General features: G+C 35.9%; 1 protein-coding gene across 3 annotated transcripts in view; it reads right to left on the reverse strand.

The window, feature by feature from the left end:
- The window catches only part of INTS9 (integrator complex subunit 9), a 103897-nt gene that overhangs the window by 60075 nt on the left and 20188 nt on the right, over positions 1-23634 (reverse strand). For 2 of the 3 annotated variants that reach the window (XM_045998019.1, XM_045998018.1), the window contains exons 2-3: positions 10362-10489; positions 1731-1791 (exon numbers count right to left, since the gene is read on the reverse strand). In XM_045998019.1, coding sequence (XP_045853975.1) covers positions 1731-1791; positions 10362-10489 — 189 coding nt within the window. The remainder of the gene's footprint in view (positions 1-1730; positions 1792-10361; positions 10490-23634) is intronic. The other variant, XM_045998017.1, reaches the window with a different exon arrangement.

Consider the following 23634-nt stretch of genomic DNA (forward strand, 5'->3'; position numbering starts at 1 on the left):
GATTCCTCTTCTTATAGGACTACCATTTAAACAGTGAAAGACTGAGCCAAAAACGGACTGAAAACAGTTCTTAATTACAATGTACCTGCTAGCAAAAAACAAAAGAGCAATTATGTTTAATGGGAAAAGACTCCCAACTCCCTCAGGACGAGGCTAAATATGATTAAAGACAAATCATGGAAATTTCAAAGACCTGCCTGGTCTTAAATTGCCTATGTAATCTTCTTCCCCATAATGCTACACATCAGGGCATGTCCACCTCACGTGACAAGCCTCCTCTGAGGCCCTCATCCTTCCTGGCATGGAGAAGCATATTTGCCATTCCACGCACTTACGGTGTCTCTGTATTTTATTCACCACTCCCTTCTAATGAAATGCTCCCACATACACATGCAAGTCATTTTCGCTCACAATGCACCGGTAATGGGATGCTTCTGAGTCTTTCTCAGGGAACAATGATTTATAGCCAGCAGGAGAGTTAGGCTGAAATCAGGTGCACAGGTTCCTGAATGTCACATAATTTTACAGTTAGCTAGAAGAGAAATCTGGCTTCAAATTATGCATTTGCCCTACAGTGGAGGTTGGGGTGCAGTTATAGAAATTAATTCTGTAAGAAGAGCAACTCTTTATTTAACAATACCTGTTGTTAGAAGGAAATGCCTTACATGGATGATTCTTTTTAAGGATCTTTAAATTTCTTCAGTCTTTCAATTGTGAAATTTTAGACAGAAAGAATGATTTAGAGGACTAAGAACAGCATGGATGAGCTTTACAGTTTTTAACCTTCTTTTACCTTGATCTTTTTAGTAGAAAATGCAACTAGAAATCGTTTTAACATTTTTTATACCTCTGGTCTCTCTTTATAAATTAACTGCCTAAAATCTGATCTGAAGAAGGAATTACTGTGAAGACAATCTAATGTCAAAAATTTAACAGCCTCGAAGAAAAAAGTTATTTAAGTCATTTACTGTGGGCCTAGTTAGTGACTCGTCACAATAAAATCCCAAATGCTAGATTCCTAGAACTATGCACATTTTTCATGACCTATATAAGGCTGTCCATTCTAGGCTACTGGGAAAGATTGGAATGAGAAGATGATAGCTCATAGTTTAGAAGGCCCTCTACCTAAATTACCCAAGAACATGTTTCCCTTCCTACTCCCCAAGAACACACTGCCTGGAAAGTTAACACTGGCTTTGCAGTCTGTTCTATGACACTGCCCTCCTTCCATGGCCTCTCTTCACCCAAAGAGTGAGAACCAAACTTTTCTCAAAGCCCTACCTTACCTAACTGCTGATGGAAGCAGTTTAAAACTCACATTCTTGAGGATTTTAAAGTTGTTTTTTAAAAAAAGTTTTATTCCTTCCCGTCATGGAGTCAGTAACAGCCTGAAAATAGAACGAACTGGATGGAAGTCTCTATAGGCATTACCTTTGAAACTCATCGCAATTCTAAAAATAATAGTTTTCTCTCTGTGGTGATAAAATGTATTTGCAGCAGAAATTCTTAGATTTTTACACACAAGCAAATTGGACCTGAATCTGAACACTGAGATTCCCTACAAGGCTCTTAAAAATAATCACCAAGTACTGAAGACCCTACATGGATCTTGGGAATTTTCAGAGAATACAAAGGAAAAAAAATGAGCCCATCCATTACATTACTATTGGGTGGCTCTGGTATGACAAGATGGCTTCCACTGGGTGTAGATATGCCTCAGTTATTATTACCTTGTCCAAGAAAGCATTTCCATCCTTTAGGGACCAGCCAGGAAGATTAGACAGCCTGGGACTGCAAAACAAAAGATTAAATTATCCTAAATAGATTATAGTTCTCAGTGATTTCATGGTGACTGTATCATCTCCATAAAGTTAAAAAGAGTTTGAAATTGCTGGCAGCAATGTCCACCCAAAATACTAATCGAAAAGATGAAAAATAACCATGTTGTAACAAGCTTAAGAATTATGCAGCAACAGAACATTAAAATGACGAGTAGTTTAGCACTAAATTGGGAAAATTAAAAGACTCCTATGCAGAATAATAAAGAGAAAAAGGAAAGATGATACACTAGAACATTTTATTGTTTCCCAGTGACTGCCCCTGACTGCCCCTTGCTTATGCTTGACAACAAGCCTGAGGGGAGGGCTGAACAGGATCATCATATTGTGGATGAGAAAACAGAGCAGCCAGGGTCAGGTGCTCTGACAAGAACACTTAGCTGCTTATCAGCCTGATTAAAGGCAAATAAAAATACCTGAATTTCAGTCAAGTCCACATTCTGGATTCACTGCTTATAAAGATATTCCTCACTTCTCACCTGTGGCTTGGGTTTCTAATTCCGGAAAATAAACCTAGTTCTCCTAAGTATTACAAAATGACAGCATACATTTGTAGAATAATTTCTAGAAGATGAGGCTAATTTCACATATATGTTACATTAAAAAAGTCCAGATTCAGAAATCGTTCACTTCTGGCAAATCTCAGGATTTCAGTGTATGCTATTAGTTGACTAGAATTATGCTGAAGGCTGAAAATGCAAATAACTTAGGGGAAAAAATGCTGATAAAAAGAAAAATTTAATGACCAAGGTGTTATGTGAAGAAAGGCACATCAGAAGTACAAGCTGGATGGCAAGAGGATGTTAGCACTTCATCCCAAAATTAGTTTGTTAAGTGAAAGTAAGGGCAAAGTAATGGCGTGGGACTAAAAGACTCCATATCAGAAATTAAGTTAGTATTCAGTCCCTCATCCTCTTGCCAAAATAGTTTTTTATCAAGTTCTGACTTTGTAGTTAGGTGAAAGGGTATGAAAGTCAAATAGAAATATAAATATTGGGGTGCCTGGGTGGCTCAGTCAGTTAAGTGCCTGCCTTGGGCCCAGGCCGAGCCCCGTGTTGGGCTCCCTGCTTAGTGGGGAGTTTGTTTCTCCTCTCCCTCTGCCTGTTGCTCTGCCTATTTGTGTTCGCTCGATCTCTCAAAAAAATAAATGAAATCTTAAAAAAAAACCAACATAAATATTGTGACTATTTTCCAATCTTCAAGGAAGGTTAAAAACTTGCGTAAAATACATATTCATCTAATTTTAGGAAAAAAATAGGAATTTGGGGGATAACTTTTAAGTTTGACATAACTCCAAGCTTATAGAAAAGTTGTACAAATATAAGGATAATGAAGTCCCACAGGTCCCTTGACTCTATTCTCTATTTACATTTTGCTTTTTATTTATCAAAAAGTATGAATTTTGGATTTCATACTTGGGAAAGAAAACTACCAGTAGCAGAATACATTTGGTTTGTGTAAGTTATACCTGATAAACTTGTTTTTTAAACTCTGAGAGCTTTCTGCTCTAGCCTCTCAGAAAAATATTCTATCATTAGCTGTTTAATTCCCACCTCATTTCATAGTTACATGTATGTCTTCACTTCGACTTGTTGAAAAATATATTTACTGTCAGATCAAATAAAAAAACTAAGCACTCAAATGAAAGTATAATGACAAAACGTGAATACTGTTCTCATTTCATGCACACTAATTCTCTAAAGGAAGGCTGTAAATATCCACTTCCCTTTATAAAGAGAACTGGATCACAGGACATGTATTCTGTCTGTTCCTTATCATACACCCACAAATCAGCCTTCAAATTATAGATGACTGATTCAGTTAGCTGTCTACCAACAAATGATTAGAATGCTACACTGCTTATCAGACAATAAGTTTTTAAAAAGCAAAATTTTCAGATGCTGCAGGTTTGTTTTGTTTTTAAAGATTTTATTTATTTATTTATTTTTCTTAAAGATTTTATTTATTTATATTTGACAGACAGAGATCACAAGTAGGCAGAGAGGCAGGCAGAGAGAGAGGAAGGGAAGCAGGCTCCTCACTGAGCAGAGAGCCTGATGTGGGGCTCAATCCCAGGACCCTGGGATCATGACCTGAGCTGAAGGCAGAGGCTTTAACCCACTGAGCCACTGAGCCACCCAGGCGCCCCAAAGATTTTATTTTTAAGTAATCTCTACAGCCAGTGTGGGGCTGTTAACTTACAATCCTGAGGTGAGAGTCATAGGCTCCTCCAACTGAACCAGCCAGAAGCCCCTCAGATACTGTAGTTTTAGTTCTTGTTAAGCGCTTTTTAAAATAACATCAAAGCCTTCTACAAAATACCTGTAGTTATTCTGGATTTGAGAGACTGCCAGTTGATGGGACTGATTGCTCAAAGAGCAATGACCATGTTGTAACAATAGTGCCACAGATGAAGTGCCACAGAAACATGTCACCAATGGCAAAGGGATGCTGACAACAGAGATAAAAATATTTGGTGACTGAGTTCTACTCAGTTAATAACTACATCATAGAGTCCGTATACTTTAAGCTACCAAAGGGGAAGGGATTTATTACATTGCTCTTAGTATTACAGAATGTGACTGTGTACTTTTTTTTTTTAAGAGAGCGAGTGTGCAAGCGTGCATGTGCACATGGGGGTTGGAGGGGGCAAAAGAACAGGGAGAGGATCTTAAGCAGCCTCCACACCCAGTGTGGAGCTGATATGGGGACTGATCTTACAACTCTGAGATCATGATGTGAGCCAAAACCAAGAGTTGGATGCTTAGCTGATGGCACCACCCAGGGGCCTTTAACTGTGTGAATTTTTTAAAATTAGGAGACAGAAGTCTCCACAGAAATCTACTTTAATAAAAAATGGGAGGTGAAGATATTAGAAAAATTATGATTATAGATGATACATTTTTCCATTTCCTAGTGGACTCCGAGAAATAGGTTGAGGGTTTTAGAGGGGAGGGGAATGAGGGGATGGGTGAGCCCGCTGACAGGTATTAAGGAGGGCACGTGCTGCATGGAGTACTGGGTGTTATATGTAAACAATGAATCCTGGAACACTGCATCAAAAACTAGTGATGTACTGTATGGTGACTAACATAACACAATAAAAAAAATGAAATATGGTAGGTGAATATATTAGAACAATTATGATTATTGATAAAACATCTTTCCATCTCTTATCAACATTCTTAGGGAAAAGTGCCATTAAAAATGTTACAGTCAAAAACATATGTATACAAGATCTGCTATTTATTTTATACTATTAAAGTACAGTTGACATACAGCATTAGATTTAGGTATACAATATAGTGATTCAACAATTCTGTACATTACTAAATGCTCACTACGATAACTGTAGTCACTGGATATCACCATACATTATTACAATATTAATGACTATATTCCTTATGCAGTACTATTCATCTCCGTGACTTGTATCTATATTACTAAATCCTCTTTCCCACTTATTTTTTAAAAAAATAGATAAAATATTCCCGTAAGTAAATAAATAACCTAAGGCATTTAAAAGTAAACTATAGCCTAAGAAAATAATGGAAGGTAGAACAAACATGATATGCAACTCATTTTCTCTTTTAACTTTTCATTTTTCCAGGTTCTTACTTTGAAATGCATTACTTTTATAATCAGAAAAGAATGTAAGAGGCATGACTACATTTATTCATTTAAAAAATATTTGTAAAAGCTTACTCTGAACAAAGTATACAAAGTACAAGGATATGACAGTACGTAAAATAATCCTTGAGTTTCAGGAGTGTGCACTTTAGTACAGGGAGATAGTAAAAAGCAATCACAACAGAATAAAATAAAAGCTATGACGTGGTAAGCAGAAGTGTTATGGGTTCGTACAGAAAGGGCACCTTTGACAGCATGGGGTGCTGTGGGAGAGCTGGGAATAGGAATTAGGAGGTGAGGGTGGAGGAGGTTTTCCATAAAGAGGGAACAGGGAGGCAACAGTCTCTACATGTGGTAATAATAGTACTGCAGGAGAATGAGGTGTTCACTTTCACTCATTCAGTAATGAATCTTTCTTTATGTGTCAGGCATGTAGGTACTGGTGATGTGACCATGAACACAACATATCTGTCCTCCTGAGTAATCACACAAAAAGAGCACCAGATGTTAAAAATGATGATGTTAAAAAAAGTCTAGTCCAAAGTTCCCTAAAGAGGGACTGGTCAAGGCAGGATCAAAAGACTTCTCTGGGTCTACGATGATTGAGATCTGGACAGTTTTAGATTAAAGTGGAAACTAAGTCAAAGGGCAGGGTTTGGAGGGAAGAGAGAAAGACAGCTACAAGGCCCATACTTTCCTCCAAGTCATTCTGACCAACCTTCGTCCTGGACATCCTACATAAAAGGTTATTCAAATGAAGTTTCAAGAAGAGGCCCATTTAGGGTGCCTGGGTGACTCAGTCCTTAAGTATCTGCCTTCCACTCAGGTCATGATCTCAGAGCCTGCTTCTTCCTCTCCCACTAGCCCTGCTTGTGTTCCTTCTCTCGCTGTCTCTCTGTCAAATAAAAAAGCAAAATCTTTGGAAAAAAAAAAAGAAGAGGCCCATTTATCCTCTCTCACCACATCCAACCAGACGCTATCTCTAGATCCTTCCTATAGAGCATAAAGGCTCCTGCTAATTAGTCTAAGGGATGGGGGCTTGCAGGAGGGGGAAAAGAGCCTTTATGGCTGAAGGAAAAATTTGCGTGACTGCTCCCAAGCAGGAGATAGGATTTCTCTGAAACTGAAAGAAAATAAAAAGTGAGATACTACAGGGGTAAGCATAAACCATAATATGCCAAGGTGAACTTGGTATTTATCCCGAAAGCAATGAAAACCACTGAAAGGTTTTAAACAGCTGAGAGACAAGATTAGCTGTGTATTTCTAAAAGATAATTCTGAAGAAAATGGACATCATGTACACTCTGATAATATATACGAGTATTTATGCGGTATTCCTATCAAAATAACCCCAACCTAAATATAAGGAGACATCAGACAAACCCAAACTGAAAGACATTATATAAAATAATTAACCCACACTCCTAAAAATGACAATGTCATAAAGAGACTGCGAAACTCTTCCAGATTAATGGAGGCTAAAGACAGGACAAGTAATGCAATCTGTGACCTGGACTGGATCCTGGACCAGTACTGCTATTCTTTTTTGCTATAAAAGGCATTATAGTGAAATAAGAATTGGTCTAACTTGGGAAATATGAAAAAGGTATACAGCTTAGATACTAGCACAGTGTCAGTGTGAGTTATTTTGATTCACTGATTTTGATTAGTGTACGGTGGTAATGTAAAATAATTTCCTTTTTCTTAGCAAATAGGCCCTCAAATATTTAGGCAGTAAAGGTAAATCTTTCAAATGGGTCAGAAAAATTGTATGCATGCATACATATCAAGAGAAAGTGATAAAGTACATGTGATAAAATATTAACAAGGGTAATTGGGAGTTGTTTGTACTATTCTTGCAACTTCTCTGTAAATCTGAAATGATTTTATATAAAAAAGTTACACAAAAATGGCTCTGGATTCAGACAAGGGCAAGTTCAGAACTGAAGAAACTGACTAGGAGGCCTTGACAGTAATGCCTATAAAGATGGTCATGCCCACAGCAGGACTAAAGAGAAATGACTGGATTCCAGAATCTTTGAGAAGGTAAAAATAACAAGGCTTCATATAAGATTGGATATGGGCAATGAGAAAGAGTGGCATATCTAAGTTAACTCCCAGTTTTCTTGCTTTCATATCAGCATGTCAGTCACTAAGATAGGGCACACTGTGGAGGAAACCTAGGTCTGGGAGGGTTTTCTCTCCTCTTCTGAATGAAGTCTACTCATGGGCTCAGTTTGGGGCATGCTGAGTTTTGAAGAACCTTCAAAGCCACATCCAAGGAGAGAAAGAAACTCAGCAGGCATTTTGGGTACATGAATCTGGAACTCAGAAGAGCATTATTAACTAAAGATACACATTTGTAGGTTATTGTTTAGATGATTATCAAAGCCCTGAGCACTTAGGAAATTCCCTTGATGAAGAATCTGATGGCCAAGCACTGGATATTGAAGAATTCTGATATGTGACTATTGTTAGAGAAAGGTCAATCTCCAAAGCATAGATAGAAAAGAAGAGTCAGAAAAGAGGAAAAGCAGAAATGCATGATGATGGAGGACAGTTCTGCCAAAGGGCCAAGTGGGATAAGAACTGTGTCACTGCATCTAGTGACATAGAAGTAATTTGTGACTCTAGAGAGCAGTGTTCTGATAGGTGATTAGGGCAAACCACAGACTGCAGAGTAGTTAGTAATACTGAAGGGGAAAGTGGAGTCGAGAGAAGGTTAAAAATTTTTTTAAAATATTAAGATAGAAATAACCGAGCATAGGGGCGCCTGGGTGGCTTAGTGGGTTAAAGCCTCTGCCTTCGGCTCAGGTCATGATCCCAGGGTCCTGGGATCGAGCCCCGTATCGGGCTCTCTGCTCCGCGGGGAGCCTGCTTCCTCCTCTCTCTCTGCCTGCCTCTCTGCCTACTTGTGATTTCTCTCTGTCAAATAAATTAAAAAAAAAAAAAAAAAAAAGAAATAACCGAGCATAATTAAATGGGAAGAACTAAATCAAGATGAAAAGGTTCAAGATAAAGAAAAGACTACAATTAAGAGTGAAACTGCTATCAAGAAGGGTTGGAATCTGGAGAAGATAAAAGGATTCATTCATATGACATATCTTAACTGAGTAGCTACTACATGCCAAGAATTATTTTAGGTACTGGGGATTCAGTAAAGGGAACAGAAAAAATCCCTGCCCTTAAAAAACTTCTAGTGAAGAAAATAAATAATATATAAGGTAAATACATATATATAATGTAATGGTAAGTACCATGAAGAAAAATAAAGCAGGACAAGGGGTTAAGGAGGGACTGGGGGTACTATTTTAGCCAAGAGCATCTCCAAAGTTCTGGCCTGAGCAATAGAAAATACTTTTTGTAAGGAACTATATATATGGGCTGCCGATCATCCCACTAGCGTAACTTCCCTCTGATAGAAGAACAATGATAAGGGGAAGAGAGTGGAAGTGGATTCCAATGCTGAGTCAGTGAGAATAAAGAATTAGGTAAAGACAAGAATGAACAGGAAAGGGAAAATACGCAGCTAGAACTGTCTGCCCGGTTCAGGACTGGAGCAGCAAGATAACTCATGACCTTGCAGAGTGTGCAGGCCCCCTTTTGGAAACTCTCGTAATATCTTATTTAAAAATTTTTTTTGTTAGTAATTATCACAAGCATGTAGTTGTTCTCTTAAAACAAGTGTAATGAAGTCTTTGACTGTGGAATACTTCCTTCCCAACAGAATAAAAGCTCCATGAGGAAAGGAAAGTTGTCTAATTCACGTCTGTATCCTCTGGTCCAGCAGTGCAGATTCTTAATAAACACAAAATAAATTAAAACTGTAATCTCTGGGGGGAACCAGACAATAGTATAGACTATTTCAGTAAGAAATAACCTGTCAGTAATTTTTTACAGAAATATGAGACCTACAGTTTCTGAAGCAACTGTAATTATATATATAGACAGATAATATCTGTGGGTAATAAATGTATTTCTAAGTGTTGTGTGTGATAACTGATTTTTATCAGCTTTGCATAAAATGTAATCTGAAATTATTTCTGAATTCTTTCTGTCCCCTTCACCTTATTGTGTCCCTTATCTCAGAAAAAAAATCAAAGGCTGAGTTTTAATTATACTTCCTCTAGAAGATTATCATTATGAATAATCATTGCATACAGTGATGTCTTCAGAAATGAATGAGATATATTAGATGGTCTGCCCAAGTTGCTATGCTTTTAAGCTCTTAAATCTGCTTTAGATAGCTTTTCTGTCTCTCCTATGTGAAAATACTTTTTGTTACTGCAAATATATTTGCTTCTGTAAGTTACCCACCTCTCTTACAAATTGCTGTTTTCAATTAGCAGCAAGCTGGGAAAATAATTTTTTAGACAAAGTCATAGTAAGAGTAAACAGTGGTGACTATAGGTTTTGGGTAATTTGTTTTAAGACAAGGGCTTTGGCTTCATATATGATTCCATGATATCTATAGCTATTATGAAAATAACATATAGATACCTATCGAAAAGAAATGTCGGGCTCTATGATGTCAAGTCCCTGCAAAGGCAGTTAAATGATTCTAAAATTCAATTCTTGGGCTCATCAGTTGACCATTTATCAGCTCTTACATGAATTAGCAAGAAAGATGAAATATACATGACCTTACTTGCACAGAGCAGTTGCAGGAACATTTTACAGATGCTCAGAAGAAGTTATAATAAAGAAGTCAATCAATAAATCAATACAACACTTTCCATCAACCCAGCCAAAGAAATAATTCTGATGAAGAACATTTTTAAGGGAACAAAGTAAACTAAGGACAACACACAAGGTACTGGTAATCTTTATGCTAAGGGGCACCATTTTTCAACAAACTAAAGCTCATTTTGTCCCAGATACAGCAGCACATACCTCTGAACAAGGGGCAAAGGAAGGAAATTGAGAGTGGAAGTCATGTCCAGTCCACAGTCCAACATAATGGTAGTTGATTTGAATTTGAGCACATTGCACGGTAAGGTCGGGTGCCCCGACAGGCAATACTGAAAAAAAATTAAATCATTTTTAACAACAATCAATTATAGAAAAAGTCTAAAGAGTCCAGTGAATTAAGTAAAACCGATCACTTCTCTTATAAGAACAATGTGTAAATTCAGCTAACTTTCTTTGCAGCTTCTGGCTACTACTTCCCTCAGCAGTTCAAAAGGCTCATGTCATAATTTTTCATAGGGCACTGAGTTCTCTCTCAGGCAAGCACACTTTTGGAGGGACCAAAATTATACTAAGTAGAACGTTTACAGGGTTTATTTATCTGCCCCTGCCCCCAGCCCCCGAAACAGAACACTTCCAAATCCCCACTGTCCCAATGTACCTAAGTACTGCCTTAAGCTATAGAGGTCCATTAAATTCCAAGCTGGATCCTCAAACAGTGCTATAGGTTAGCTTTTCTCCTGTGAAGAGGTCAAGCGATTTTCCTCAAAGAGGAAGTGACTGGAAAGGGTTAATAAGCCAAGTATCAGTAAGGAGTTATGGCCCATCTTTGTCAGAAGAAATGACTCAAAAGGACAAGTGACTTCCCTAATGTACAGATACTTAAAACAGGAATGAGGGACACCTACTCCCAACCAATCAAGAGTCTCTTGCCTGGAGTAGCAGACCTCAGAAGTCAAAGGGGCACAAGCCACAGTGGCATATTCAAAGGAGAGTGATGAGGCAAGACAATACACTGACCTCGAACATTTCTCATGTCCTTCTCAATGTAGTGGGGGTGACAGATATGCCACACTGAAAATTATTTATATGGGATGTACCCTGTCACCCTTCATAATTCTATTGCTGCTCTGAAGAAAAGAAATGAAGGAGGGAAAAGACCTTTTCCCCTACTCTTAAAGTCATCCTGTAGAAGCCTTCCTTCCACAGCAAAGTCCAGAAAATGGAGGGATCAATGCTTTCAATCCCTCAACAAGTACATTCTCCCTTTGTGATTTAAGTACAAGTCCAACACAAGTCAGGGTAATGTGACATCAATGCCTGGCCCCACATGGCCACAGTAGCTCAGGCTGTCTTTCTAGGTATTTGCTGTTCTGTTGGTTCTGTCACTGGATAAATTTCCTCCTTTTTTCCAGAGGATATTACAGGGACTGATAATTTTTTTAAATTGCATGTTCTAAAAATGATAAGGACAAGAGCCAAGAAATTGTGGTTATTCTGTAGGCTTTTTCTTTATTCCAAGTTTATGTATGATGACTATATTTTCCAAACCAAAATTCACAGCTCATGGTCTGAAAAGGTACAGGATAACTTGCAAAGAAAACATCACAAGCTATTTAAAATTGTAATTGTCCTAAAAAAAAGTCCAAGAAGCATGATTTGGGTAGTTAGACTTTACCTAAGTTCATTCTTTGGCAGGTATCAGAAATACAGAAAAAAAACTATCCTACTAATTAAGACAGAGCTATCCCTACCCCCATCCTCCATCTTCCTTATTGCTAGCTTGGTCTTTATCCCTATATAAGAGTAACTTACTGAAGGTAAACTATCTCAAAACAAACACAAACATCATATTAAACTTGCCCCAAACATAACAAATGTTCTAATAAGAGCTTTCCTCTATTTCTCTTTAAAAAAAAATCAGATATTCAGAAAAAAATAAGAAGAAATAAAATGAAATGTATAATGGTTACTTCTAGGTGGAAAGATTATGGTATGATTTTCTTCTTCTAGCTTTCTGTATTTTCCAAATGTTTGACAATGATCATTTACCTACACTTGTACAGTTGGAAGAAAAAAAGACTACAACAAAACTGAAAATTTTTTGGGCCACGCTGAATGACAAAGCTTTTTGTCCTTCATCCTTAACTCTAAATTATAGATAACAAGTTATGCCAGAAGATGGACATGTAAAAGTTGCTGGTCAAAAGGAGTTAGCTGAAGACTTTGTATTTGCTCTTGTCATGTAAGGATAAAGAAAGGTGAGGAATACTTTGTAAGGGCTGTCATGTAAGGATAAAGAAAGGTGAGGAATACTTTGTAAGGGCTGTGACTGAATGGAAGGAACATTTTCAGAGCCTCTACTAAAGGAGTGCCAGACCTTGATCTCACTAGCTACATTTTTATGGATGAGGAAATTGAGCTTTACAAAGTTTGAGCCTCTTGTCTAAGAGCCAAAGACATACAGCAAGGTCTCCTCACTCCAAAAATTCCACTCATGTCTTGCAAATTGCACTGCTCACTTCATGGGTCAAATGAGTCAGCTGAGACTGACTGACTGGCCAAGGTTCACGCAACCAGCAAATGAGGCACCTGCAAGGTGCTTGAAGTTCACCTGTGTCCAGTGATGCTCTTTTTAAACACGCAGCTCATAATCTAGTGAGGGTTAGGAGATGAATACACAAAAACATTAAATAATCATGTGACTTAAATCTTAAAATTAGGAATAAATCTGTATTACAAAAAGTCTGAAAAATAGCAGAAAGAAAAATAATCACCCACAACCATTGTTCTATGCCATCTTTTTTTATTTAAAGATTTTATTTATTTGAGTGACAGTGTGCACGAGAGAGAATGTGAGCAGGGTAAGGGGCAGAAGGAAAAGCAGTCTCCCCACTGAACAGAGAGCCAGATACAGGGTTTGATTCCTGGACCCCAAGATCATGATCTCAGCCAACAGCAGAAGTTTACCTGACCAAGCCAGGCGCCCATCTGTCTTTTTTCTTATTTGTAAAAGCTGTAATTTTAGTGAACATACAGCTGTATGCTGCTTTGAAAGCTCAAGATGACTGTGTTTTCTTTGTCTATGTTGTATCACTTCATTTTTATTGGCTGCCTAAGTAAATATATCATGGTGTGTTTAATCATTCCTTCACTGATGAACATTTAGGGTTGCTTCCAGTTGCTCTATTACAAACATGGCTGTGGTGATCACTTTAGTGCTTATGGCTTTTTCCATTATCAGACTATTTCTTTAGAGGATTCCCAGAAGTAGCATTAACTAGGTCAAAAAATATGAGAATTTTATGGCTCCTGAAATATGCTGCCAAAATGCTTTCCAAAAAAGGCTGTACCTATTTACAATGTCATCAGTTATATATCAGAAGATCTGTTTCACTGCTTATTCCCATCAGCATTATGGTCAAAACCATCTAGAATCTATACTAAAATGAAGCTGTAATATTAGTAGTAGCTATCCTGAAGCAATTAAATGGCCCTACACAGGAAAGTCAACTACTTGATACAAGGCTTTCATTTTGAGAGAGTTTGGAGAAATGATTCAAAAAGCAGGGGGTTTGAAGTAAGACTGCCTGGGCTCAAATCCTGAGTGAGCTCATTATTAATGCGTGATGTGGGGAAAATCACTTCACTCTGCAAAGACTGAGTTCTCCATCTCTAAGATGCAGTAATAGAAGCTACCCTCCTCAAATTGGGAGGACTGAAAGCATGGAAACTACCTGACCTGTAGTTTATGTGTTCACTGCTAGTTGTTACAGAACAATTAAAGGGCTGAAAAGGCCTCCTCTATTTGGGAGGGTCACCTAAATTTACAGCATTTTAGATAAGAAATTCTATTCTACAGTAGCATTCATTAATGGCTTAGACACTTGTGTATCCCACAGACTAGGTAAAGTGAGTGAATAATTTTATAAATACTCTCTATTGCTACTTTTCCCTCTAGGAAGATACAGTCACTACCAAGTACAGAAGTGAGTAATCTAGCTAATATAAGGTTTTATAATCTTTTCCTAGCTTAATAAATACAGAGCAATTCTTTCCTGTTAGTTTTATTCCTAACTAGTAAAGAAGCTGCAGGTTTTTCTGTGTAAAGATTTACTATCAACATCTACTTGTCTCCCTGTTGATTTCCTTTTAATACTGAATAAATGGAATGTGGTTATGGAACTTATATATATATACATAAGCGTATGGAACTTATATATATGTATGTATATATATATAATCATTGTATTTTTTGATAAAATTTTTTTCAGTTAAACATACTACATATTTTCCCCATTCTTTACTTCCAGTAAAAAAATTGTGGAAAGTTTCAAACATACAAGTAAGCAAAATTAGTATAACAAATGCTCATGACTCAACATGGATGAGTTTAACAACTATCTGTATTCTTTCTTTGCTGCCTTTCTTTTGATATTAACAAATTTCAGAATAGCAATTATGCTGACAAACAACTGATCTCTGAAAATACTGCTGTCATTAATAATCTTAAATTAATCTCTTATCCATAACCGGGACAAAAAACCTAAGTCCATTTTCCTCAATGCCCTAGCAAAATTCATGAAAGGTGACTCCTTTCACCTTTAAATTATCCTTGGTTTGTAACTTACACCTCCAAGTCCTATAGCAGATTATATTTTTGAAGCCTCTGTTTTGTTCATGGGGCTTGTTTTTTATTTTTACTTCTAATGCTGTAATGTTTATACTTTGCAATATTTTCAAGTAAATTAGAATGACTAGACTTCAGTTCTAAAGACACATTTTCCCAAGGATGTCAATGGAGGCTACACTCAACCTATATGTTAATTTAGGGACTATTGCCATTTAAAAAAAAAATTTAAAAATATTTTTTATTTATTCATTTGAGAGAGAGAGAGAGACTGCATGGTGAGTGTGCAAGCTGGGGGAGGGGCAGCAGGAGAGGAAGAAGTAGACTCCCTGATAAGCAGGGAGCCCCATGTGGGGTTCAATCCCAGAACCCTGGGATCATGACCTGAGGTGAAGACAGATACTTAACTGACTGAGTCACCCAGGTGCCCCTCCCATTTTTTTTTTTTTTTTAAGATTTTATTTATTTATTTGACAGAGAGAGGGAGAGAGATCACAAGTAGGCAAACAGAGAGGGGAGGGGAAGCAGGCTCCCTGCTGAGCAGAGAGCTGGATGAGGGGCTCAATCCCAGGACCCTGAGATCATGACCTGAGCGGAAGGCAGAGGCTTAACCCACTGAGCCACCTGGCTGCTCCACCCCTGCCATTTTTAATATTAACACATTTCTCTGAGCGAGGAGCAATGCAGTATTTTCTCTATTAATTTTGTTTTTTCTTCCTTTACAATTTAAAATATTTTCTTCCTTTAGTTCATAAGCAACCATCCAGTTATCAAGTATATTTTTGCTTTCTAATTTCTATTTAATTTTTGCTCTATTTTATTGTTTTTCTTTAATTTTTATTTTTTTAAAGATTTATTTATTTGACAGACAGAGATCAGAAGTAGGCTGAGAGGCAGGCAGAGAGAGAGAGGAGGAAGCAGGCTCCCCGCTGAGCAGAGAGCCCCGATGTGGGGCTTGATCCCAGCACCTTGGGATCATGACCTGAGCCAAAGGCAGAGGCTTTAATCCATGGAGCCACCCAGGGGCCCCTTGTTCTGTTTTGTTAAACTGCTACATTTAAAAATTTCTGCAGTTGGATGTGCAGCTGATTAAAATATGCATTCAGGCTACAAACAGCCCTATAAGTGATGCTCTGGATGTGTTTCACAAGTTTATATTGTGTTTTTAATGTATGCATTTCTAAATACTATGTAATTTCCATTGTGATTTCTTTTTTGAGTCACAAACTGCTTACAAGTGTGTTTGTTTTAATCTCAAAATATACAGGTGGTAATGATTATCTTTTGGTTACTGACTTCTAATTTTATTATGGTCAGAGAATGGAATTTGTGTATTACTTCTTGGATCTTTATTTAAATTTGCTTTATGACTCTGTGTATTCTAAACAGTTGATTTTTTTTTTTTTTTTACAAATGATCCAATTATCAATGAAAATTGAAAAGACATAATCTAATTGTGTATACAGAATAGATTAACTTTATTACCTTACTTAAATCTCCCATACTCTTACTTGCTTGAGTCTTAGGAGAGAAAAACTTCTCAATTTATAATTTTGTCAAATGTTGTTTTATATATTTTGAAGCTTCACTACTAGGTAAATAAGAGTCAGTATTATTACTAGTATTTTTCCCTTGGTGAATCATTGTCTCACGTGGTATTTTAAGTGAAGTTTCACACATACACAGTTAACAGTGAATCAAACAGTCTTATAAGCCATAAAAAATTTCATAGTCTCATTCTGAAAGCTAACTACTTTTGACTCTTCTATTTCTTCTAGTTACATCTGTATTTCTCAGTAATATGGTTATACTGTTATTTTTTTGGTTTATTGAATTTTAGTTATTTATTGACTTTTTTTCTATTATGGAAGCTATCCACAAGTTAATGAAGCTTTGCTAACTAAGATATGTACAAAAGGATTCCCTATCACAGTCAAAGAAATTCATGTGAAGGCAACTGCCATATTCCTTTGACTAGATAAAAGAAATTTCAAAGGAAAGGGAATTTAGTTTAACAGATTAGTCAATCAGTGCCATGATTAAAGCATTGTGTCATGGTTTAATTTTCATTGTTTTGTTCTTACCCGCTGCTATGTAAATGAAGGAAAGATATGTCTTAACAATAGTACTGTTGAGTCAATGATTTTATACGATTTCTCCACAGTTAATGATTATTTGCCAACATTTTAACTGATCTTTGCTTACCAATCCTTTTTTTATATTCCATTTCTTCCTTTTGGGTTCAACTCCCTTCTTCCTGAAATACATCCCTTAGTATACCCCCTTCGGTGATGGTGTTCAGAAGGTAAACTCTTAGTCATTACTGGTCTGGAAATTTCTTAATTTTAACTTTTCTTCTCAACAGTGATGAAAGTAGAATTATAGGGTAGCAAATTACTTCAGAACACTAAGGACATAAATATCCAACTCGTCTTCTGGCATCTATTTGCTAATGAGAAATCTGCTGCCAGTCTAACTGGTGTTCCATTACAGATTGCAATTAAATTCTTTTCTTTGCCATTAGTGTTCTGATCTTTCATTAAAATTTACATAGGTAGGGGCGCCTGGGTGGTTCAGTGGATTAAGCCGCTGCCTTCGGCTCAGGTCATGATCTCAGGGTCCTGGGATCGAGCCCCACATTGGGTTCTCTGCTCCGCAGGGAGCCTGCTTCCTCCTCTCTCTCTGCCTACTTGTGATATCTCTCTGTCAAATAAATAAATAAAATCTTTAAAAAAAAATTTACATAGGTATAACTTTCTTTTTGATTTATGCTTCTAACATACAAGGACTTGTCTTTCACAACTGTAAAAAAACTGCCAGCTATTATAATTTTGAATATTGTCTCTCCCCTTCTTTCTAGTTTCTACTAGTGAAATGCCTATTAAGTGTATGTTGTAATGTTTCATTTTACTCTCCATCTCTGTGACTAAATTATCCTTTCGTATTTTGCTTTTTGAGCTCTGTGAATTCTGGATACTTTCCTCAGCTCTACCTTATGGTTTGCTAGCTAGTTCTTTCTTCAGAAGTGTCAAATCTGCTATTTAACCCCTCTACTGAAATTTTCTTTTCAGTGTCTGTTTTTTATTTCTAGAAGTTCTCTTTTTAACATTTATTTATTTATTTTTTTTGAAAGAGAGAGAGAGAGTGAGTGGAGATAGGGAAGGGCAAAGGGAGAGGGAGAGAATCTTAAGTAAACTCTGCGCTGAGCATGGAGGCTGACATGGGGCTTAATCTCACAACCCTGAGATCATGACCTGAGCTGAAACCAAGAGTTAGATGCTTAAGTGACTGAGCCGCCTTGGCACTCTTAGAGGTTCCCTTTGGAGGAAAAAAAAAAAAAAAAAGCATCTTGGAGGCATCTGGTTGGTAGAGCATGCAACTCTTGTCTCGGGGTTGTGAGTTTGAGTCTCACATTGAGCAGAGAAATGACTTAAAAATAAATTTAATAAATACCTCTTTAAAAGATAGCATTTTCTTCTTTTCATAGGTTTGCTATCTCCATATATGTCTTTAATCACTTTAACATATTAATTTTACACTCTCCAGCAGGTTATACAATTTTCTGAAGTTCTTAGGAGTCTTGCTATACCTGCTGAGTCTCACCATGGATTTCATTGCTGTTGCTTTAAAATTTTGGAAGACTACCATCAGTGGATCTATATCTATGGAAATTCTATGCAGAAAGGGTTGGGCCAGGTCCCAATAACTATCACCATCTTTAGATCAATTTTATGTTGATTTCTCAGCTTGAATATTTATAACTATATAAAGGAGCTTATAAATCAGACTTTTAACACTCTCAAATCATTGGCTCAAGCTCCTTGCAGAGACAATCTTCCTTACTGACCTCTTGAGCAAGTAAATGGTACTTTTCTAGCACTCCTTTCACTGAGGTACATAGCCCTTGAGGGTTTTGGATTACTGATTTTAAAATATGTTTTTGAATATTAAATCTATTACTAAAAAGACTTGTACCATGACCTCAGGTGTCAGCAATTCTAATATTTTAAAAAGCTGCTATGAAGGGGGTGCCTGGGTGCCTACTTGTGATCTCTGTCAAATGAATAAAATCTTAAAAAAAAAAAAAAAAAGCTACTATGAAGACAAATTAATGACCAGCCAACTTAACCTCACAGAAATCTTCAAAAGCAGTATGAATTGTTCATAAAACAATGAAAACTTCATAAAACAAAACAAAAGATTTAGCAAATTAGTACATTTGTTAAAGTTGGCAATTTGGTCATGACAAACTGAATTACAGTGAATTGGCTCTGAGGAATAAAGCCACGGTCTTTTGCAGAAAGAACCATGGACCAAAATATCATATATATTCTCCTATTCCCCGGTTCTGTTTAAAAATAATTATAACATAGGGGCGCCTGGGTGGCTCAGTGGGTTAAGGCCTCTGCCTTCGGCTCAGGTCATGATCTCAGGGTCCTAGGATCGAGCCCCGCATCGGGCTCTCCGCTCAGCGGGGAGCCTGCTTCCCTTCCTCTCTCTCTCTGCCTGCCTCTCTGCCTACTTGTGATCTCTGTCAAATAAATAAAGTCTTTAAAAAAAATAATTATAACATAAACAGTTATTAAGATATGGTGTTTATGCAGTGTCAGGCACTCTGCAAGAACTTTACATTTAATTCCTTTAATCTTCCTAAGAATGTTACAAGGTAGGAAATATATTCCTATCTTACAAATGAAGAAAATGAGACAGAGAGATTATGAAATTAGCACATGGTTCTAAAGCTGTAAGAGCTGTCCTAGGGTTGAATCCAGGACAGTGAGATCCAGAAAGAATACTCTTCACCACCATGGCATTCCATGCTACACAGAGAAAAAGGGATCATCAGAAAGGATTAAAAAAAATTTTTTTTGATGTGCTCTAAAATGATGTGCTATAAAAGGCCCTACTTAGAATTGATAAGAGTGTAGTTTGAATTTATAATCTGGTAGTGAACAAAGAAAATTAGTTAGCTAGTTAATGTAAGATAAAACAAAAGTCCCAAGTAAATTAAATTATTAAATTGGTCTATAATCCATTGTAACAATAATTTTCTTTTTGTTGCATTTTTTCTTACATTAAAAAAAAAGTGATAGGATTTACTCCCCGTAAAGTAGTTTTATTGCTGAACTACCTTTAATTATCTTTAATGTAACCTATAACCTCTAGGTTGAGTTAATGCCAAAAGCTCTTTAATATTGTTTGGGAGAATTGCATTGCACCATAAAGGAACTGCTTTTTATAGGCAACAGTATTAAAGAAATAAGTTACAAATGATATCACCAATTTTTTCCTTCTTCTCCTTTGTCTATTTAACTAACTCATGAAGACCTATGAGCAAAGAGAAAACAAGTTCAGTTTGTGTTTCTCCCTGCTAGTGGAATAAAGAAGTGACTTAGATTGTTTCTGATTCAAATACAACATTAAAAAAAAAGAACTTTTAGCCAATTGATTTTTGTGTAATGGTTTTGCTTCCTGGTACAACATCAGAAAACCTATTAGTATAATTCACACATAAATGAATATAGGAAAAAGCAAATCTCAAAAGATGCAGAAAATGTATTTGAAAAACACAACATTGATTCTAGGCAAAAATTCTTACCAAACTATAAATGGAAAGTACTTCTTTAATTTGATAAAAGGTTCCTAACCAAATCCTACATCACAGTTAACAATGAAGTATGTGAAACTATTTCCTTAAAGTCAAGAACAAATAAGGATATGCACTATGACTGCTTAAACCTCACACTATACCTGGAAATGCTATAGAATGCAATAAGGCAAGAAAACTAAAAAAGATAATTAGAAATGGAGAAATAAAAAGTCATTGTTCACAACTGATATAATTAGAAGACATTCTAAAAACAAACTATTACAGCTAATAAGAGCGTTCCTCAAGGTTGCTGGGTACAAAAATCAATGTACCAAAATTAACTGAGCTCTTATATGCCAGCAACAAACAATTAGTAAGAGTAATGAGTTAAAAATTAGGATACCATTTATATGGCAAAAAATTAAATGCACCACCAAAGTAAAAAAGAAATGTAAAATGTTTACAAAAAACATTAAAAATTCTAGTTAAAGATAGTATTAACTGGAAAGGAAAATAAAATGTTGCAAAAAGCAGCAATTTTCACTAACCTACTTTTTATAAAGAATACTTTTTATATAGAATCATATGGAAGAGTCAAGGGCTAATATTACCTAGGAAAATATTAAAGAGAAATGGCTGAGAATTAAATTTTCTGACATTATAACTTACTGTAATGTAATCAACAGTGGATATGATATTGTGATAGCTAATGGACCAGTGAAATAGGAATAAACAGTCCAGAAAAGAGACACACACATACCTCGGGGCTTGACATATGATAAAAGTGGTATTTCCAATTTATGGTGCAGGGGAAGTTTGCAACCCATTTAAAAAAAAAAAAGTGCATCATACACAAAAATTAATTCCAAATGACTTAAATACTGAAGATATGAAGGCAAAACTTTAAAACTTTTACTGAATAATAAAAAAAGGATAAATACTTTATTACCCTGGGGTAGTGGAGAATTTCTTAGGAGACAGAAAAGTACAAACCATAACAGAAAGATTACGGAACTTGATTATAGTAGTTTAAAATGAAAATCGTCAAAGGATACCATTAAAGAGTGCAAACACAAGCCAGAGACTGGGAGAAATTATTTCCAATACGTGTTACTAAAAAGCACTAGTATAATATTCGGTATTAAAAACTCATATCAATCAACAACATAAAAGATTTTAAAACTCAAAAGAAATGAGGAAACAAGAGTGGGCAATAAATGCAGATATAAAAAGCTCAAAATTACTAGAATCAGTGAAATGCAAAATAAGACAATAATGAGCAAACAGACTGATGATACTAAGTATTGAAGAGAATACAGTAAAAATGGAGTATAAATTGGTGTGACTGGAGAATAATTTGGCAATACCTAATAATACTGAATACATACTATAATACATGCTAAACTAATAGAAGCATGTTCAGGTATGATACACATCAACTTGAGGAAAGCAGTAACCTAGGAAGAGGGAGGAAAAGTGAAGGCTGGTGATCTTAGATTTAGCTATAACTTATGTCTTTAAAAAGGGGATGGGAGGAGAGGAGATACGATCACAAAAAAAGGCAAATTACTAACATCTATTTAATATTAGTAACAAATAGTAAGGTGGTTTTTTTTTTTTTTTGTATTGTTATCAGACATTTCCTCAGACATTGGAATTATGTAACTATACCTTTCCTACTATTGTCAAAATCTGTAGTGCTATTTTCCTTATAAAAAAAGTCTCATGGTACAAAAATAAAATTCAAGAGATCATAATGGATAAATATTTTAGTATCAGCAAACCGTTTGCTAGATATATTTGTTAATTTTTAAGGAACTGAATAGTGATAATGGTCTGCAATTTTCATTTTGATATACGTGTCCTGATGTAAAAGTAAACAAGACTTAAATACTGCTGACATGGCAATGGAAATGGAATAAATGAGAATGCTACCTCGTGAGAAGGATGATTCAACAAGATATGGCCTTCGGCAGGGATAGGAAAGAAGGATAACTTCCACGTTTTTAGTCTAAAATTCTGAGATTACATTAGTACTGTCAGTGAACTCCTTGATGCCTTCCTAGTCTTAGGAAGTTTGGCAAAACACTTCTCTAACAAGATTCAGCAAGGCTTTATAATTTTACAAGAAATTTTTCAAATGATGTTGATCATTATCTAATTACCAGGAATGTTATATTAACACGATAGCTATCTTTATACAATATACATATTCATAAAAAGGCACATTAATGCTGACACTTGAAAAGGAATTCTAAAAATAAAATTAGACCCTAGCTTAGGAAGAAACAGCAACTAGAAATTTCACTGTATGAATTACCTTCACTAACAATACGAATTACTGACAAATATTTTCTATCCAGTATTTAATTAGTTCTTTCCTAACAATTAAATAAAGTAGTACTGATACCAACTCGACCATTAAGGCCCATGATCACACAGTTAATAAAAGACTGAATTTGCACTCAAAACCAGCACAAGTTCTGAATGCCTTCTCTTCAATCATCCACCAATATACTAGAAGGAAACCTATGATTTATGATAAGAGCACAAGGTTTAATATAGATAGGATAAATGGATAGGAAAAAAAAAAACTAAGGCTCTCAGAAGTAAGAGTAACTGTAGTTTTTTGTAGTCATCTTTTCTAATACTCTATCAATACTGTTTTCCTGTTGTACCACCAACCCCTGCTAGATTACTTCTAAAGCAGACAGCTTGGGATAGGCAAAGAAGGGAAAACATTTGATTAAGCTACTGACACTGTCATTTCTATATCCCGGAAAAGTTGTACCCTGGTATATTCTAACATTTTTAAAATGTGGCATTTCCTAATGAAAAATCTACAAATTTTTTAAAAATTTAATTCTTTTTCTCAGCTTTCTGTTCATCATACTCTTAGCTTCCATAAATATCATAACACGGGTTAAAGTGGCCTTTGAACTTGAAATGGGTTATAGAACTAAATGCAAGAGCTAAAACAATAAAACTTCTGAAAGTATATGCAATAGAAATACAATGCATGCCACATACATAATTTTTAATTTTCTAGGAACTAAATTAAAATAGTAAAAGGAACAGGTGAAATTAATTTTAGTAATATATTTCATTAACCCAAATACCTCTAAATTTTCATTTTAATATATAATTGATATAAAAATATTAAAGAGATTTTTCCATTATATCATGGTACTAAGTCTTCAAAACCCAGTATGGATGCTATACTTGCAGAATACTTCAATTCAGATGTTAAATTTTCA

Source organism: Meles meles, chromosome 2, assembly GCF_922984935.1.
Source record: "Meles meles chromosome 2, mMelMel3.1 paternal haplotype, whole genome shotgun sequence".
In the NCBI taxonomy this organism is placed as follows: Eukaryota; Metazoa; Chordata; class Mammalia; order Carnivora; family Mustelidae; genus Meles; species Meles meles.